The sequence below is a fragment of the Gouania willdenowi genome, chromosome 22 (assembly GCF_900634775.1).
Source record: "Gouania willdenowi chromosome 22, fGouWil2.1, whole genome shotgun sequence".
In the NCBI taxonomy this organism is placed as follows: Eukaryota; Metazoa; Chordata; class Actinopteri; order Blenniiformes; family Gobiesocidae; genus Gouania; species Gouania willdenowi.
The window spans coordinates 20618224-20639079 of record NC_041065.1 but is presented as its reverse complement, the minus strand read 5'-3'; the positions used below and the strand labels follow the sequence as shown (position 1 = coordinate 20639079).

The 20856-nt window shown below is 34.8% G+C and overlaps 1 protein-coding gene and 1 long non-coding RNA gene across 2 annotated transcripts; both read left to right on the top strand.

Moving 5' to 3' along the window:
* The first annotated feature begins 7953 nt into the window (after window positions 1-7953).
* LOC114456146 (uncharacterized) lies at window positions 7954-8752 on the top strand. Its single transcript, XR_003672800.1, has 3 exons — window positions 7954-7963; window positions 8444-8534; window positions 8617-8752. It is a non-coding gene; the product is annotated as an uncharacterized LOC114456146 (long non-coding RNA).
* A 7140-nt stretch (window positions 8753-15892) lies between these two features.
* On the top strand, window positions 15893-20856 carry LOC114455873 (myb-like protein V). Its single transcript, XM_028437172.1, has 6 exons — window positions 15893-16026; window positions 18554-18714; window positions 19981-20103; window positions 20186-20213; window positions 20323-20592; window positions 20846-20856. Exons 1-6 carry the CDS (start codon window positions 16008-16010, stop codon window positions 20854-20856), a joined length of 612 nt encoding a protein of 203 aa, XP_028292973.1. The 5' UTR covers window positions 15893-16007.

The window sequence follows — 20856 nt, the reverse complement described above, 5'->3', positions numbered from 1 at the left end:
GGCTTTTTGTTCAGATTTAGTTTCTATGTGCAAGTATGAAAAATAAAATAAACCTGTAATTAAATATTTAATAAGTTGCAAAGCAAATGAATGTGCATCAGAAAGCATTAAACAGTTTAGAAGTCAATAAGAGCATTAAAACGTTAAACAGGGTTTAAAAATCAACAATAAAAACATTAAACTAATATGTGGACCTAATGACATGAGAGGAATCCTTATGGTTCAGACCACACTGAACAATAAGAAGTAAAAGGTAAAATGCTTAACCAGAGGTGTTTTCCATTATGTCACAACACATTTCAGATAAACACAATAATGTTTCTGTGGTTTGGATTCTGGTAACAAAAGCAGAACTCTGGTCAAACACCTGTTTCTACTTTTTTCATCCCGTTTCATTCCCGTTTGATTAGAAAGTCCAACAAAAGAAATTAGATGGTGGAGACATTTTTAGTGTATTTTGCAGCTGATTGAGGATCTGTTATCATAAGAGATGCTAACAGAAAGCTAACACAAGTTGTGTTATGTATTTTACTCATGATGACACATCCTGGCTTTCACTCCTCCTTTAATAAACAGGTGTTACTGTGGGTTAAATCTTACAATGTTTACTCCAGGTTGCATTTCAGCTTTGATTTCCTACAATCAGTTTCCTGTTTTTGTCTAAACACTAACATAAAACATTAGTCATTAGTCTGAGGTAAAAATTCTTGCACTTAAACTTGTATGTTCCCATAGAAACAGGGGTGGGGTTTATTATCTGCTGATCTTTCTAAGCCTATTGAGGTGGCCAAGGGAAGGTGGCCTGAGTTGACGAATGGTAAAGATAATTCTTTTGTCTCAGTCTTCACTGCCGGCTGATGCAACAGGATGTAAACAAACTAGCAGAGTGGTGTGTATATACAGTATCAGATGACGGCACGTGTGATAATAGAGTCAAGCTGGTGTGATGACTTCCTTTTTAAAATATTAACTCAAGACAAGAAGTATCAAGCATGTTGTGACAGGCCTGAGTCAATCAAAACACCTTAGGGCAGTGTTTTTCAACCTCAGGGTTTTAAATATTATTCTTTTTCAATTTAAAACAATCTTAAAACAATGGATTCCGTCTGTTCACTTTGTCAAATATAAATCTCGTTCAAATAAAATGCAGTATTTGTAACAAATACAGTATTTGTAAAAAACATGATCAAAAATTAATCGTAGAAAAAGAAGTGGGTCAAAATGAGGTCACGATCCAAAAAAGGTCGGGAACCAGTGCCTTTAGGGCATGATGCAACATTCAACAATGTAAAAACACGCAAGTAGTAGCTTTGTTTGTGTCATCATCATCTACTGTCACTAAAACAGCTTCATGTAACTGGAAACACATGTTTGGAGTGATTTTTTTTTATTATTAGGGTTACTTACAACAACAGTTTGTTGATCTGTCAGTGTTTTGCACAGGGTTAAAAACTTTGCTTTGGTATTTGTTTATATTTCTACCCTTTTTTATTTCATAATGAATCAGATCCGCATGCTTTGACTGTGTACGCTCAGACTTAAATGACTATAATCACTCCTGAAGTCAATTCACACCTCGGCAGATTATATTTAAACCACGTTTATGGTTTTGAAACCAAGCCTGGCAGACAGAGTGTTAAGTTCATTCATAAGGTACAATCTTTGTGGTGTGGGATCCTTCTACTGACAGTCTGTTTACTGTAGGTCAGTGGTTCCCAAACAGGGGTACGTGTAACCCTGGGGGTACAGGAGCACAAGGAAATGTTCCTAGTTCCTCTTTAGCCTTTTTAAAACATTTTTTTTTTTTTTAACAAATTCAACACAAACAGGATTATTTTACGCTGCAGAGGCCATTTTATCACACTTCTGACAATAGAAGACAATAACTATGTTTTACAAAAGAAACTGTATTTATTTGTTTGTGCATGTGTGTGATTCGGGCCTGTGTGTGTGAGAAGCATGTCCCTAAAATAATAACAGAGTGTAACATAATTTCCCTTCAGGGATTAATAGAGTAATTAAAATAAATTTAAAAAAAAATTAAATTAAATTACTAATGATGTAATTACATAAAAGTAGTAGTTTAACTAAATTCCACTCATTGTTTTGAATTTGTAGACACATTTAGGATTTTAAGAGAGCCTGCTGTTCCTCAAATAAAAACACATGTGAAGTTATGGTGAGGGTACTTATGATATGAAGAGGGGCTACACATGATTTGACAAACATGCAAAGGGGGTACACGGGACAAAAAAAGCTGCTGTAGGTCAAACTTTACACATCTTGGATAAATCACTCCTGGATCCAGTAGAAGACAGAAAATATTGTGAATGGATATTAATATTCAGCAGAATGATGTAACATTACAAGCGGTGACGGATAAACAAAAGGCTTCAACAAAGTGTGTACGCTGCTTTGATAAGTTGCTCTTTGAGGTGACCACGCCTGAATGATGTCATACAGTAGCATGTTTAACAATTCCTTATCTGTGTTTACATCTGGTTCATTAAATAAGATGATGACAAAATCAGTTCACCAGATCATTTTGATCTCTTTGTTGATATAAAATAAATGTTCACATTAAGGACCTTCTGTTATTGGACACTTCTAGGTGGTGGAAAGAAAATCTAAATACTTGTGGTCACTTTTTTTTTTTTTAACTCAATTTAATTTATTTTTGTATAACAAGCTGTTTTTTATTGTTTGTATTGTTAGTGTCCCATTAGTTTAAGTGGTTGTATAATGTTAAACTCAGTGGTAATGTATATTTCTCTTCAATCAAAGCTTAATCTGATTATCAGCTTGTCATGTTTTAACACAGTCACTGCAACATTTGATTCAATTTCAGGTTCTAATTCCAATGTGAATTTATTTGGTAACTAACACTTTTGAGCTCTACTCATTAAAAGATATTACAGTAAGTGGAGGAAGTTACAAGAATAAAGGCAAAGGTGAAGAGTTGCACCTGCAGCTCCACCTTGTATTCAAAACCATTACCAATTTGTTACAGTATTTCTGGATTTTACAAGAAAATAATTGAAAATGTGAAAAACAAATGTTCTGTTCGTTTACATTTTACTTGATGTAGTTGAAGACGCAGTTATATAAACTGCCTTAATACATACGCGTGATGTCAAAACCATACCCAAACAAATCATTGCTGTTGATATAATGATGTTCTAATAAAAAAGATCAATAAATATTTTATTATTTATCTTTTTTGTAGGAATTTAAAGGTACACGTTACTTTGAAAGACAGTACTTTTGATTGTTAAGTAAATAACATAACAGCTAATTTGAGACCTACTCAAGTCATATTGTCATTGGTGTATTTTATTATTATTACTTAAGTTGTTTTTTTACAAGAGATTTTTTACTTTTACTCAAGTAGTCTATGACTTTCAGTACTTTATACACCTCTGTGTAAAGATACTACATATGGAACACTTTACATGCTTTTGCAGTATCTTTACATGTGTGTAAAAACAACATTAAATGCCAGTTATTTCATGAGTTTATAAATGTAGCTTTACTTAGAGCCAGAGATTTTTTATTTTAAATTGAATTTATTTGTGTTATTTTATTTAAATAAATGAACATTTGACACATTTTTCTATTTTATACAGATGCCTTTGTGGAAAAAAAATATATTTTTTTTCTTGGCTTGAAAACATAAACATTTTGAAAAATATTTTTTTTAGGTAAGTCTATAGTTAGGCATAAAAATGGTAAAAATATTATGAACACCAAAAATTGGAGGTAAAAAAAAATTCTAATGTTTTTTATTTTTATGCCTTGCCATAGCCTTACTTAAAAATAAAATAAAAATAAAATATTTTTATGCCTAACTGTAACCATACCTCCGTTTTTTATATTTCATATTTTTCAAAAATTTCAAAAAAATAAAATTGAGTTAGGACCATCATTAGACCCTAAAAACTACTGCAAATTGAACGCACATACTTAAACAGGGTTAAGAAAACAGTCAGGCACGAAAATTGACAAAAAACAAAAATCACCCAAAATCAAAAGTAAGGCTATAGCAAGGCTTTTTTTCTCCAAAAATTTCAAAAAACTAAAATTGATTTAGGACCATCATTAGACCCTAAAAACTACTGCAAATATAATGCACATACCTAAACAAGGCTAAGAAAGCAGTAAGGCACAAAAAATGACAAAAAACAAAAATCACCCAAAATCAATCTAGAAAGGCATATTTTTTTCAAAAATTTCAAAAAAAAAGCAAAAAAAACTTGAGTTAAGACCATCATTAGACCCGTAAAACGACTGCAAATAAAAATGCACATACTTAAACAGGGCTAAGAAAACAGTAAGGCACAAAAAATGACAAAAACTAAAATCACCCAAAATCAAAAGTAAGGCTATAGCAAGGATTATTTTTTCAAAAATTTCAAAAAAATAAAATTGTGTTAGGACCATCATTAGACCCTTAAAACTACTGCAAAAATAATGCACATACTTAAACAGGGCTAAGAAAGCACTAAGGGAAAAAAAATGACAAAAAACAAAAATCACCCAAAATCAAAGGCATATTTTTCAAAAATTTCAAAAATAAAATTGAGGTAAGACCACCATTAGACCCTAAAAATTACTGCAAATTGAACGCACATACCTATACAGGGCTAAGAAAGCACTAAGGGGGAAAAAAAATGACAAAAAACAAAAATCACCCAAAATCAAAAGTAAGGCTATAGCAAGGCTTTTTTTTTCAAAAATTTCAAAAAAATTAAAATTGAGTTAGGACCACCATTAGACTCTAAAAACTACTGCAAATTGAATGCACATACCTAAACAGGGCTAAGAAAGCAGTAAGGCACCAAAAATGACAAAAAACAAAAATCACCCAAAATTGAAAGTAAGTATATCGTAAGGCATATTTTTCAAAAAATTAAAAAAAAAAAAAAATTGAGTTAAGACCAGCATTAGACCCTAAAAACTACTGCAAATATAATGCACATACTTAAACAGGGCAAAGAAAGCAGTAAGGCACAAAAAATGACAAAAAACAAAAATCACCCAAAATCAAAAGTAAGGCTATAGTTAGGCATATTTTTTCAAAAATTTCAAAAAAAAACCGAATTTGTGTTAAGACCATCATTAGACCCTAAAAACTACTGCAAATAGCAGCACAGCATGTTTTGGTTTCCTGTGGGTGATGATAACATCAAAGAAAACCCAAACACATGTTCAGTGAAGCTAAACTCCAAGAACTCTCAGTGAGAACATGCAAATCTGCTACTGTCAACAACCTTAATGCTGAGTATCTTTTTCCTTTTTAAATAAACTTTATATAAATGATGACACAAGGTAGCAGCATTCACTCAAACATGACGTAACAGTTCACACATGGTTCCAGAGATCTTATTACAATCACATTCTTAAATTTACTACGTCATCAGTTGTCAGGACGCCCAGCTTATATCAACATGTTCACGGTATCCATTGATTGTGTTACAATGTGTTAAGATTCAGTGTGAAATCCCTAACTCAGTTATTGAATGAATATTAATATCCATACAGTGAAATCAATGTCAGTTCAACAACTATATTTGGCATTTAGGCTATTTAATGGTATTTAATGCTATTTAAAGGTTTTATGTTCTATGGAGGGGATTACTTAACTCATAGAAGTATTTAATTGATGATAAAATCACAAAAGTAAGTAAGTAATTTCCCCCTGAGATAAATAAAGTATTACCTTTGATTGTTTGTAAACATTGTGACGTATTTTGTGTCCGCTGGAATCCTATAAAACTTTAATTTACCTCCATTATTATTATTATTATTATTATTATTATTATTATTATTATTATTATTATTATTATTATTATTATTATTATTATTATAGAGCTGTAATATTACCGCCTCCACAGTCGCCAGCGGCATTTCCTGTTTGCCTTCAGTCACGCCCCTCGTGACGTCACCCAAGGTGTATATATATATAAAACCTACGTGGTCGCGTGATAAAACAACACTGTGCGACGGTTGTATTTTGTTGAGTTGGTTTCTCGCTGCTCCGGCTTTGCAAACATATATTATTGGACTTTTTTTACGGACACATTTGGTTCTTACAACGGTGCAAAAACATGAACTTCGTTGCTGGCTGTGAGTATATTTATTAATAATGAGTTTTAGTTGATTGTCAAGGAGGAAATAAACGCTCTCGTGTCGAGGTTCCATTCAAACTTTAGAGTCATTGTAAAGAGTTGTGGTTTTGGTTGAATGAACTGGTGTGAAATTGAATAACTTAGTCATCAGTGAGTTTATCTCAGCACGAGAAAGTTGATCCAGCGTTTTAATGCAGTAGAACACGTGAAAACAATAAATAAATAAAATGATATTAATATTTGTTTTGATCATTGTTTATTTAACAAACAAGTTGATAAATATTGTAATTATTTACATGTTTACAAGTCATTTTGCGGAATCCAGCTGTTGTGATTGTTAGGACACAAATAAGTATCAGAAAGTAGCTCTGACAACATGTCACCTGCAGTTTTTAGTCAGAGAATACATTCAGATTTTAGTGGATCTGTTCAGTAACGGGGAATCCCAGACTGTAGCCTTTGCTTTATATCCATGCACATGTCTTTTCCGGAGCGATGGTGGGGGATGGGTGGGGGGGGGGTGATGACGTTCGTAAAGGGAAATCTTGAAGTCTTGTACGTATTTTTTTTTATTGCAAATAAATATCACATTTATAAAATATTACTCATATAATACAATATTTTTGAATCATTGATTGTTTAAACGAAACATGTAATAATTACAATTAATAAGTTTTAGTAGCTCATGTAGTGATGTGACATAAATACCGTGTGCATGCGTGTTCTTTATACTTATTTGAAGTCCAATGGGGAAATAAGTAGGTGATCCCAAACTTTTGACCTGAAGTGTAACATAATTAACTATAAGTGCAGTGTTATAATAACGACACCTCTGACTTCTATAACAAACCAAACTGTTGAAAATCAGTAGAAAATTCATCAAGTTATTGTTATTTAAAAAGTGCATGTGCCATTCCTACAGTCTGCATATTGTACTCAGATAGAATATTCTGTTGTTATCATAGATCTAACATACAAATGTACCGTGTGCCTTTATTTACAGATTGTCTTTCTCTACTAATTATAATAGTAGTACAATGTACACAGCCACCATCTTGCCATCCCTATCAGAAGGATGGTCTCATACACTACCCGTTGTCAGACCCAGATCGGGTTTTGAATGCCCCACCCACCGACTGTGATGTTTCATACGAACTTGAAAACGTAAGTCATGTATTTAATTTAAAAAATGATGAATGTGTGTCTTAGAAATGTTGATTATGAATCATTAATATGCATCACATACACCTTTAGAAACATTGTTCCGTGATTAAAATTGTATTTAATATCATCATAAATTATGATAGATTGTATTATTAAGAGATTAAGTTTATATGTTATATGACATGTTTAACACTTAAAGTGTTTACCTTTATTTCAGGCCACTAATATCGCCAACCTGAACGGAAATAAACTCCCTTACGTGATAGATATTACCATCAATGGACTCACAACCACGATGTGTTTCACATATATTGGCATCACGTGCGCCTGCAACTCAGAGGTATTTATTATTTATTATTCAGTAAAACAAAGAGCTGTGTGAAATGTTTCTCACCCGTTAACATTTTATTCTGTTGTCTGGTGTCTTAGGGGATTCTATATGAAGTACACTGTAACAGTGAGTATTTGGCTCTTCTTTGCATTTCTGCCTTTGTTACTGTTTATTCTGCTGAAGTGAACGATTGCTCCTCACAATTTAAATATGAAAATTGTCTTTTCTTTTACAGTCAGCTGCAATGAAACAACTCCCTCCACTGTGGATCAAAGCATCAAACCCACTCCCTCCACTGTGGATCAAAGCATCAAACCCACTCCCTCCACAGTGGATCAAAGTAAGTCAAGAGTAATGAAAGTTTTTTTTTTTGAGCGGCAATAACAAGAGTAATCCTGAGGTGACGACATATGCAAACGCTGATTGGCTGAAATCTCTAAAGTGACGATGACTCATAAATGATTATTACATGTGTTTGAGGCTATGATATGAATGACGAAAGACATTTCTTACACAAATTACTAACGAAGCTTTATTATTCACTGTTGGTTGTGTATTGTTTTAAATTTAGGTTCATTTAAGAAAAAGAAATCTAAGAAGAAAAGTTGATTTTCAACCAAATCTTTCAATGTTAGAGGTAATTAAGTGGCAGTAGTGACAACTGAATCATAGACTGGAACACTTTACATCGCGTGGCATAAAGATTCTGATCGACTACATTTATGCTTAAAGTTGCTGCATTTGAGCAAAAACAACTTTTCTAATATGTGGTTCATCAACTATTTACCTCGTGGTATTTACCTGGAAAACTTGTTTTCAGGAAACCGTCTATTTCTCCTCTTGCCCATTGGACTTGTGGTGCTGGTCATTGTTGCCATTGTTGTGCTTCTATGGATGGGACCGGAAATCGGGTAAATTTTTCATCATGTTGAGACATGAAAATACTTGCATTTGTTTTTCTTAGAATTAACCAACATATATTGTGTCACATAGGTGCTCCATGTTCAAAAGATTCTACACGTCTGTGATGACAACCAACGAGGAACACCAAGCAAACGACATTGAGCTTGGAGAAGTGAATTAGTATTTCTGAACTATTTTCACCCACACACACACACACACACACACACACACACACACACACACACACACACACACACACACACACACACACACACACACACACACACACACACACACACACACACACACACACACACTTTGCTCTGCACACTCAGTTCAAAGCCATCTTGGCTGTACTGCTTCTACCTTTTGAAAGGTTTATATTTAAATATTGTCTTCATACTTTATGACTATTTCTGACTTTTTTTTTCCTACTGTCTTTTTATTTTTTTCTAAATTGTGTATTTTATTTCCTGGAAGCTGAGCCGTCCAACCACAATGTCATTGTGTGTATGTGGCATGTGCTTAGTGACAATATAAAGGATTTGGACTCTGATGATATATATTATACATAAATAAGAGGGTTATGAAAGCAGGGAAGTACAGAAATAATGTAAACTTAATGAAACCTACACTGGTGTGAAAGTGAATGAAAGCTGTGGAAGCTAAGACACATTACACCCCATTTACAGGTTTAGATCACAGCAGTAAGATTAACCTGATTATTTAAAAGACTTATGGCAGTGGTCACCAACACGGGGCCCGTGGGCACCAGGGAGCCCGTATGGATCATGTGAGGTTCCCTCAGGAGCTCTAGTCACCAATGAGCTCCATTTAAAATCTGATTTACTTTCCAGGATTCAAACTCATTTTGATTTTCATAAAATAACAATTGTTACATTTTACAAATGTTACATGTCATACGATTAGGTAAAAGTTGTTATTAAGTGGCTGTTAAAATAGGAAGATGATACATTTGGATGAAATGTAATGAAACAATTGCATGAATTAGGAGAAAGTTAAGTTATTGCTAATCTTCCTTATTATCTTACCCTGTAATTAAAGTGAAACAGTGAATATTTAGTATTTAAGAAGTGCTTTTCTAACTAGTAGCCCTTCAGACTCTTCAATACCAATGGAGTAGCTCACAGTTTCAGAAAGGTTGGTGACCCCTGACTTAAGGCCTTCTCAGACATGTTTCCCTTTAATAAGCTTTACATATTTTTACCTGTGAGGACCTGAGTCATCAATATTGTGCTTAAAAAGAAGTTTAAATCCCTGAATAGGTTCATTCAGGGAAGATTTGTGATGCTGCCTTTGCCAGTTTACCTAGTTTATAAGAAAGGATCTCATCAGTCATTGAGTCATGCTAGCCAAGAGCTAGCTAATATTAGCAAAGTGGTAATGGAAAGGTTTCCTGTGCTAAAATACATTTTAATGAATAAATAAACTATATATATATATATATATATATATATATATATATATATATATATATAATTAAGATAAAGCCTTTAAAGTAGGGATGTCCTGATTGGATTGGGGTTGATTTTATTGACCCAATATTAGAGGTATTTGAAGATAAAAGTATTGTTACTCTTACAAGCAGCGGGTGCACCGTAAGCTTATGAAAATCAGACCAGGAGCCAAAAATGGTAATTGGGACATCCCTATTTAAAAGTATGTAAACTATATATAATATCATATATATTTACTCACACAGTATATGTGTAGTGAATACATGGTCAACTCTGTGTAGATAAGATGATGAGTCATCATATAGTGTGGTTTGCAGTGTCCTACTTATTTATAAGTTTATTTTTTTCCTTCTAATAAAGTCTAGTTTATCCTTCCTTATGGAGGGCTGGTGGTGGTCACAATTAAGCAAAAGTATAAATGTATAATTACATACATAGATGTTGCAAAAAAATCATTTAATGAAAATGATTCATCGTATGTATAACATGGCATTTATGATAAACACTTTTGTAACACAGATCTTGTCTTTGGCTTCACTTTGATTACCTGTAACTTTTCAATAAAATGGATGCCTGAAAAAACAGCAGTCGTTTATCTTGTGTTCTCGTGGAAACAGGGTTGGGTTAGTTCTCCTGTGGTCTGACGTTTTAGAGTAAATATTACCTCCACTTTTGATGATATTTTTTGTTTGTTTTTTAGCTCTGTGAACGCTACTTGAAATGTAACCTGATGCCACAACTTAATCTGAAGTCAAATTACCAAAACACTCACTTAAGAAATTAAAAAAAGTTTTCTAAGGATTAAAGGTTATTAGATCATAATTTGTCACATGTACAGGTATGTACACATTAGCGGTAAGGATGTCCCGATTCCTATCACGTGGTTTCAGACTTGATCGGAATCTGACGTTATCTCCTGATCAGGACTTAAATATATATGTATATTTATTATCATTATGGGGTGGGCGGTATATCGGTTCATACCAAATACCGGTATATATTTTCATTATGATATAAATTTTTAATATACCGCCGTACCGGTACATGGATTACACAACGTTCAGAACGCTGTGCCGCGTCAGAGCGGAGCCTTTTCAATGTTGCACTGTGAAGGTAAACAGTAGCGCTGGGGTTACAGTGTAAATAGATGAGAAACCTCTGAAGTTGCAGAACTGGTAGAACATGATAAAGAAGAACTTGAGTCAAAAAGAGGAGCCCTGTCTGTTGTTTGGTCGCAGAGCAAGTTGGATGCAGAGCAGAGGTGGAGAGTTAGACCAAAGTTCTCAGACGTTTGTGAATGAAGACATTTGTTCTGTTTGGAAGAGACCAAACGTATCGTTAGCCTCTGGTATCTAGCCTGATGCTAGTGTGTGTGTGTGCACTACGCACAGATGTTTGTGGGTGTGTTTGTGTGCTCTGCACAATCTTTAATTTTTCCTCCAATCATTTCATAATATTTCTCTTAATTAAATAGTAATTGGTCACAAGATCTATGAAATTTAAAGTGAAGATACTGTTGGGACTGATATTTATCACTTATTGCTAGAAAGTTGTCGGTTTCTTATGTATTTTGTATTTAATGTATACGTAGAAGCATGAACTAGGGCACAATAATGTTGAAATTTCTTGTTTTCCTGCATAAAATCTGTGGCCCAGAAGAGATTAAACTGCTCCGTATTTGGCCCCTGAACTAAAATGAGTTTGACACCCCTGGAATAGACCATCCTAAGTCAGTCTACTGCAGTATTTCCTGTATATCAAGCACCTACAGCAGGACGTGCAGGTGTGTTCTAAATCTACCTCTATCTGCAGATCTCACACACTTTATTTGGTAAGCAGCTAATGTTTTACATGCTCTGCACCGGCAATGCCAACAAAATGAAGTTTTTATACTTTTCATCAAGAAAAACATACATTTCAATTTGTGAAACTAAATGAGGAGAGTAAGCATTAAGAGTGCAGTTCCTAAAAGCACATTACTGGCCTTACTTTACAGCACTGTGGCACTTTTATTTTCTTATTTGTTAACATGCGTGTTGGGTATTTTAAGATGAGGAACTATTCATTTTTATATTGGACATTTTTATTTAATATTATTTAATCTTGCACTAAAGTTTAAAGTTTTTTTTTTTTTTTTTAAATGTATTGCTTGATTGATCAAGCTACATCACAGAAGTGCTTTGATTAGAGTTGAATCTTAAAATAAGTGAATGAAATAATTATGGGACATCCTGGATCCGTCTCTTTGCTCTTCTTTATCTTTTTAATGTACTATAGAAGTATCGGATTGGGACTCGGTATTGACCAATTCTCAAAATCAAAGGACTTGGGGCAAAAAAACCTGATCGGGACATCCCTAATTAGCGGTATCAAATCTAACACCAGTTGATATTTTGTAAAACTTTTACACAAGTTTAAATTAGGAGTGTGACAATATCTTGATACGGCGATATATCGCAATATTTATTCACATGATCGACTATCGATATGCTTGCGCTATCGATTTTTAAAAAATTGTTATTTATTTTTCTTTTAAATTGTTTATTTTTTGTTTTTTTCCCAAAACCTTTTCTGCTTTTTCACTAAAATGTGCAGGTACGTCTTCACAGAAACTTTGTCATTGTTTGTTGAAGGAACCAATATTTAGTTTACTGGAATATTTCACTATAATGTTGTCACTGGTAAAAAAAGACCCTATTTTTTGTTTACAGAAAGCACTATTGGAGATACTTATTTGTTTACATATGTTGACACTTATTTACAGAGATGTTGCACTAAAATAGTGTCACTGTTCATAGGACACTTTTTCAATGTATTGTCTTTCAGAGATATAAACCCGTGTATTTTTTCACTTAATCTTTTTTTTTTCTTGTTATGTCATAGATTATCGTAGATAATCCAATATATCGATAATCGCAGTATCGTCATATCGTGATATAATAGTTATCGTGAGCTTTGTATCGTGTATCGTATCATGAGGTACCCAAAGGTTCCCACCCTAGTTTAAATGCTGAGAGATTACAAATTTGAATAGGTAAACACAGTGTTATTTCTAACCAATCTGGTGTTGTCTGTTTTTTTTTTAACTCATGACACACATTCAGTCTTTCACTCCTCCTTTAATAAACAGGGATGACTGTAGGGCAAATCTTACAATGTTTACTCTTGGCTGCTTTCCAGCTTTGATTTCCTACAATCAGTTTCCTCTCTGTTTGTCTAAACACTAACATAAAACATAAGTCATTAGTCTGAGGTAAAAATTATTGCACTTAAACTTGTATTTTCCCATGGAAACAGGGGTGGGGTCTATTATCTGCTGATTCTTCTTAGCCTATTGAGGTGGCCAAGGGAAAGTGGCCTGAGTTGGATGGTAAAAATGATTCTCTCCCCAACAGGAATAATGAGCTCTGGAATTCTGCATGAAAAGGGGCTTTTTCAGTCTGCACTGTAAAATGATGCAACAGCTTATCTCTATGTAAATACCAGAGCAGCACAGAGTAGAGTAGAAGGCACGTGTGATAAGTTTGTTTTTGTTTTGGTTTTTTTTTTTGGTGATAAGTTCATGTTTTACTGAGAAAAGAAAGAGGCAAATAATAATCATATACACAATAATTGTGTCTGAGTCCATAGGACATATCTAGGGAAAGTTGTATCTTTGAGTCATAGAGTCAGGTTGCTGTGATGACTTCCTTTGTTAAATAGTGACATGTGACAAGAAGTGTCAAGCATGGTCTGACAGGCCTTAGCCAATCAAAACACTCAGAGCAGTGTTTTCCAATCTTGGGGTCGGGATTCCATGTGGAGACGCCTGAAGTTTAAACAGGGTCACCTGAAATGTCTAGTAATTGATAAAAAGAAATAAAAATTAATGATTAAAAATACATTTTTTGAAATGTTTGAATTTTTATTCTTTTTCAAAATAAAACAACACACAATCTTAAAATAACTATTCTGTATGTTTACTTTGTCAACTATAAATCTTGTTAAAATAAAATGCAGTAGTACTCAGATACAGTTTTTGTCACTAATGCTGGGTACCCTTTATTTGTAGAGCAGTATAACAAACATGATCAAAAACTAACTGTAGAAAAAGAAGAGAAGAAATTCTCGATATCAAAATGGGGTCACGATCATTTCATTGTATTTTTACAGATTTTTAAGTTCTGTCATCAAATTTTAAACTTCATCTGAGGATCAGAGTCACAAAGCAGAGGCTGCTGGTGTTGTACTCACACTCAAACATCTTCTATGTTATGTTATTTTTTACCTTTCTGGGTTTACGCTTTCTTCAGGGATGACTCCCAGTGTTTTTTTTTTTTTTTTTTTGTAGCATTTGGTGACACAAGAATTTAACTTAAATTAATTTACAAACATTTAATAAAAAGTTGATTTGTGTGCATTGTTTTATTTGGTATCCAAACTGGACAAATGTTATGCTGACTTTAGTATTTCTACTCCACTGTAGTTTTGCCTTGTTTCTTTGATGTTAACCAAGCAGTTACATTTAGTCAATGCTCAATAAAACCAAAATGTGAGTCTTTTACATCTGAGTATTTCTACTTCTGTTTCTGGTTAACTAGTCAGCATTTATACTGGTGATAATGGACGACTCCAATGTCCTCATGGTGGGCAGAGATAATCAAATAGTGGTTTTGAAGGCCTCGTGATGTCAAGTTAAGTGAAACATCAAAGGAACAATCAAAAGCGATCAGCAAAACTTCTCTGACGAAGACTGGCAGTTGATAGTCGAAACATGTCGGGAGAATAAAAATTCCTGAAAAATTTGTCTGAATAAACAAAACCTCAACTCAACATTTGCCTAGTGATAGTGAAGAAAGGAAGGGACATAGAGCACAACATGTTTTGGTTTCCTGTGGGTGATGATAACATCAAAGAAAACTCAAACACATGTTCAGTGAAGCTAAACTCCAAGAACTCTCAGTGAGAACATGCAAATCTGCTACTGTCAACAACCTTAATGCTGAGTATCTTTTTCCTTTTTAAATAAACTTTATCAAAATGATGACACAAGGTGGCAGCATTCACTCAAACATGACGTAACAGATCCATCAAAAGGTTCCAGAGATCTTATTACAATCACATTCTTTAATTTATTACATCATCAGTTGTCAGGACGCCCAGCTTATATCAACATGTTCACGGTATCCATTGATTGTGTTACAATGTGTTAAGATTCAGTGTGAAATCCCTAACTCAGTTATTGAATGAATATTAATATCCATACAGTGAAATCAATGTCAGTTCAACAACTATATTTGGCATTTAGGCTATTTAATGGTATTTAATGCTATTTAAAGGTTTTATGTTCTATGGAGGGGATTACTTAACTCATAGAAGTATTTAATTGATGATAAAATCACAAAAGTAAGTAAGTAATTTCCCCCTGAGATAAATAAAGTATTATCTTTGATTGTTTGTAAACAATGTGACGTATTTTGTGTCCGCTGGAATCCTATAAAACTTTATTTTATGTCCATTATTATTATTATTATTATTATTATTATTATTATTATTATTATTATTATTATTATTATTATTATTATTATTATTATTATTATTATTGTTATTTATCCTACTTTTTTTTACTACTGCAATGTGTGTGTTTCTGATCCCTATTTTTAACAGTACTTTTACTTAATTCTACACTTATTTATTGTTTATTCTTTCTTTTGTCTTTGTTAACGTTTTTTTCTTTCATTTGTGATGTGTTCTGTGGCTGTAACAAAAGCAATTTCCCCCTGGGATCAATAATGGAATTCAGATTCTGATTTTGATTTGCTGTTTTCCTCCAGTCACGCCCCCCGTGACGTGGACCAATGTGTATATATAAGCTTTATGGGGCGGAATGAAACAAAATGCGTGCGACGGTGGAGGTTAGCGGATATATTTTGTTGAGCTGGTTTCTCGCTGCTCCGGCTGTGCAAACATATATTATTGGACTTTTCTGACGGACACATTTGGTTCTTACAACTGTGCAAAGACATGAACTTCGCCACTTGCTGTGAGTATATTTATTAAAAATGAGTTTTAGTTGATTAACAAGAAGGAAATAAACGCTCTTGTGTTCGGGTTCCATTCAAACGTCATTGTGTGTGTGCGTGTTTTTTTGTGTGTGTGTGTGTGTGTGTGTGTGTGTGTGTGTGTGTGTGTGTGTGTGTGTGTGTGTGTGTGTGTGTGTGTGTGTGTGTGTGTGTGTGTGTGTGTGTGTTATTGTGCCTAAAAAGAAGTTTAAATCCCTGAATAGGTTTTCATAAAATAACATTTTACAAATGTTACATGTCATATGATTAGGTAAAAGTTGTTATTAAGTGGCTGTTAAAATAGGAAGATGATACATTTGGATGAAATGTAATGAAACAATTGCATGAATTAGGAGAAAGTTAAGTTATTGCTAATCTTCCTTATTATCTTACCCTGTAATTAAAGTGAAACAGTGAATATTTAGTATTTAAGAAGTGCTTTTCTAACTAGTAGCCCTTCAGACTCTTCAATACCAATGGAGTAGCTCACAGTTTCAGAAAGGTTGGTGACCCCTGACTTAAGGCCTTCTCAGACATGTTTCCCTTTAATAAGCTTTACATATTTTTACCTGTAAAGAACTGAGTCATCAATATTGTGCTTAAAAAGAAGTTTAAATCCCTGAATAGGTTCATTCAGGGAAGATTTGTGACGCTGCCTTTGCCAGTTTACCTAGTTTATAAGAAAGGATCTCATCAGTCATTGAGTCATGCTAGCCAAGAGCTAGCTAATATTAGCAAAGTGGTAATGCACCTTTGATAAACAGGTGTTACTGTGGAGCAAATCCTTTTTTCCCCCTTATTGAAACTTTTAAGCCCTCATCGTCAGCCATTTTGTAACCGATCCAAACCATTCAACCAACATGTCCAGCTCTTCCCAACAACCCATTACAACTTCTTTCAACCTTTTCAACTCATTGCAACCCTTTCAATGGATTTTCACCATTCAAACTTTGAAATGTTTAAAAAAATTCTACTCTTCATCATCGCCCCTCCTCTTCATCACCAATCCTCCTTTTGTGTGGGGTTTGCTGGTTCTTATTTCACACTTAAAACTTAAATCGTTAATTACTTAACCATTTTTAAACCGATTTCCGCCATTCAAACTTTGACATGTTCAGCTGTTTGTTCACTTTCAGCTCATACTGGGAATTTACATATACTACTGTATTAACTGGTGGTCCTGGTGTTTCCCTCCATACTGGGAATGTAACACATACTATTGTGTACAACTGGATTTCTAACTGGTTTTAATGGTTTTTCCCTCCTTACTGGGATCTTAACACATAATACTGTATAAACTGGACTTCCAACTGGTTTTACCGATTATTGCTAAGTTATTACCGCGTTAATGCTGTGCTAATGCAGTGCGACGCGGGACAGCACATGCATCCTCACTTGCTTTTTCTTCAGGAAATGCAAATATTCTAGTTTACATTATTCCTCCTATTGAGGCACCCAAACACACAAGACGACATTCTAAAGCATACCTGTCAAGTATCCCGTTTTGGCCGGGAAACTCCCGTATTTTCCCCTCTTTCCCGCGATCTTCCCTTATTATTATTTTCCCGTAAATATCCCGTATTTTAATAATAATTCAAAGATGCTTTACTAAAGTGAACGGCGTCACTAGCCTCGCGATAACTTCCACCTGAAATGGCCTGGCTTGGTGGCAGCTCTCGCGAGATTAGTGCTGACAGCGGCAAAAACTCAGAAGAGAAAGGATGAATGAAGACGTTCCGGCAAAAAAAAAAAACTAAGAACTGGTGTAAATACGTTGTAAAATGAGACACAGAGTTTATCTTCCTAAAGAGCAGCAGGATGAGACACAGTTTCACGTTCTGTTAGATTAATAACTGAGATTTTAGCGTCAGATCTAATTAGGTTTTCCGGCGCGATGGTGGGGTGTTGATTGAATAAACTGTGATCCAAAAGCACCCCTGGCTTCATACGCAGCTGTAGTGAGGAGGTGGGTTTAAAATAAGGTGGGCGATGATGATTGGCTAAGGCGGTGTCATGTTTCATGGTAGCCAATCAGAGCCAGTGTTTTTACACATGTGCCAGCACATGTGTAAAAACACACAACCACTACAGATTTGATGACGCAGCAGAGATGGCGAGCGTTGAGCAATCCGATGAAAAGTTGGCATTTTTAAGGTGGCGATACAAACACTACTTTAAATTAATTGTGGTCAAAAACAAGAATGTACGTGTGAAGTGTTCATTACATCCAGGATAGAAGACTTTGTCCACATTCATTGTAAGCAACTCAAATTTAATGAAGCACCTCACAAAAAATCAGAATTCTTTGACATATAGCAACTTTTTTAGCAACAGTAACACAAATAGTTACTTTCCTTGGTAATGAGTTACTTTTATTATAGAGTAATTCGATTACTAACTCAGTTACTTATTGGATCAAGTAGTGAGTAACTGTAAGTAATTACTTTTTTAAAGTAACGTACCCAACACTGCCTAACACACAAATGTACCGTGTGCCTTTATTTGCAGGTTGTCTTTCTCTACTATTTATAATAGTAGTACAATGTAAACAGCCACCATCTTGCCATCCCTATCAGATGGATGGTCTCACACAGTACCCGTTGTTAGACCCAGAGGGGTTTTTGGCTGCCCAACCCACCGACTGGGACGTGTCATGGGAACTTGAAAACGTAAGTCATGCATTTAATTTCAAACAATAATGAATGTGTGTCTCAGAAAAGGAGATTATGAATCCTTAACTCACTCAGTGCCATTGACGAGAAAACTCGTCATTTGCGTTTAATCATGGAGATTACTACAATACACCCTGGTGGAGGTCCCTCATCAATAGAGGGTTTTCATGGCGTGTCATCAGCCCGGAAGTCGCCATTTTGGAGATAAAGCAGCAGGTCTACAACCAACCTCATAGATCCTGGTTTAGCTTTGCTCGCCACAAGCGCCTCCTTTCCTCTGATAACTTGTGAGATTGTTCTCTCTGATTTGTTGTGATTTTTGCAATCTATAAAATTCCAAATGTGTCTCACTCTTTGACCGATTGGTACAGCCAAAAACACTGCCATTGTTCACCATTTCGTCTCGACATTCGGGATTTTGCTGTCTGCGTGCTGTTTGTAGATACAAAATACAGTAAGCCTGTCAGCCAGATAGCAAAACAATAGGTGACATGTAGGTGGCAGCAGTGCACCTTTGAATGAGAGATCATCCGTGTTGGGCAGAACTTAGAGAGAGAGGAAAGGAGTTTACAAGACAGAAAATGGCGCTACGAGAGTTGATGCTGAAGTTCACAGCAGTGCACACCCAACCAGAGCATGTGTAGAACTAAGTGGACTATTGGAGTGTGTAGCGATGGTGAGATAAAACGATCAAAAAACAGGGTAAGCATTGACACTCGGAGGAGGGGGAAGTTGCGTGTGTGGGGAATGACGGGGGGGAGAGACTTGGAGGAAGGCCAAAATACAGTAAGAAATCCATTCAACTCTGACCCAGATAGCAAAATAATAATAATTTAGCCATCTCAGTGTTTTTGTAGTTTTATAGAAGGAAACCAATGTCGAGGTGTCCATAAAACCAAAAAAAAATGCTTCAAAGTCACTAATAGATTTTTTCAGAACATATTTTTTGTCGTATTTGCCTCTTCAACTGCAGATTTAATTAGTCTTTCAGAATTTGGTGTCAGAATTCAGATTGTCGTATTACAAAATATTCTGTGGGTCTTTAAAAATCAGTAAAAATGCTCAAAAACGGCTGGCACTGAGGGGGGGTAGAAATTCTGAAAATAGCTGGCACTGAACGCAGCACATACACCTTTAGAAACATTGTTTTGTGATTAAAATTCTATTTAATATCATCATAGATTATGATAGATTGTATTATTAAGAGATGAAGTTAATTTGTTATATGACATGTTTAACACTTAGTGTTTACCTTTATTTCAGGACTTTGTTATCGCCAACCTGAACGGAAAAAAACTCCCTTACGTGAGAAATCATACCATCAAAGGAATCACAACCACGATGTGTTTTACACATATTAGGATCACGTTGTTCTCCATCTCAAAGGTATTTATTATTCAGTAAAACAAAGAGCTGTGTGAAAGGTTTCTCACCTGCTAACATTATATTCTGTTGTCTTGTGTCTTAGGGGAATGAAACTGTAGTACACTGTAACAGTGAGTATTTGGCTCTTCTTTGCTTTTCTGCCTTTGTTACAGTTTATTCTGCTGAAGTGAACAGTTGCTCCTCACAATTTAAATATCAAAATGGTCTTTTCTTTTACAGTCAGCTGTAGTGAAACAACTCCCTCCATTGTGGATCAAAGCATCAAACCCATTCCCTCCACTGTGGATCAAAGCTCCAAACCCACTCCCTCCACTGTGGATCAAAGCCCCAAACCCACTCCCTCCACTGTGGATCAAAGCCCCAAACCCACTCCCTCCACTGTGGATCAAAGCCCCAAACCCACTCCCTCCACTGTGGATCAAAGCCCCAAACCCACTCCCTCCACTGTGGATCAAAGCCCCAAACCCACTCCCTCCACTGTGCATCAAAGTAAGGAAAGAGTAATGAAAGTCTTGTTTTTTCCATCTTTACATTACATTTTGATAAAATGGAAGAGTGGTTTTTAACTTTTGAGAATGGGATGAAGATCAGCTGATCACACCCTTTGATTACTCTGTGGTTTATCTTGAAAATAAGGAGCACACAAATCCCAAAATTAATGTTTAAATATGCAGAAATGATGAAAAATTACTACCACCAACCTAATGAGTATTTTTCTCATTGTGATTTTATATCCAACCAGTTCACAAGTAA

Bases quoted from the DNA above. Each gene is read 5' to 3' on its own strand.
- LOC114455873 (XM_028437172.1), top strand. The intron at 20,104-20,185 runs GTATTTATTATT...CTTGTGTCTTAG, and splicing joins CGTTGTTCTCCATCTCAAAG to GGGAATGAAACTGTAGTACA. The intron at 20,214-20,322 runs GTGAGTATTTGG...TTTCTTTTACAG, and splicing joins AACTGTAGTACACTGTAACA to TCAGCTGTAGTGAAACAACT.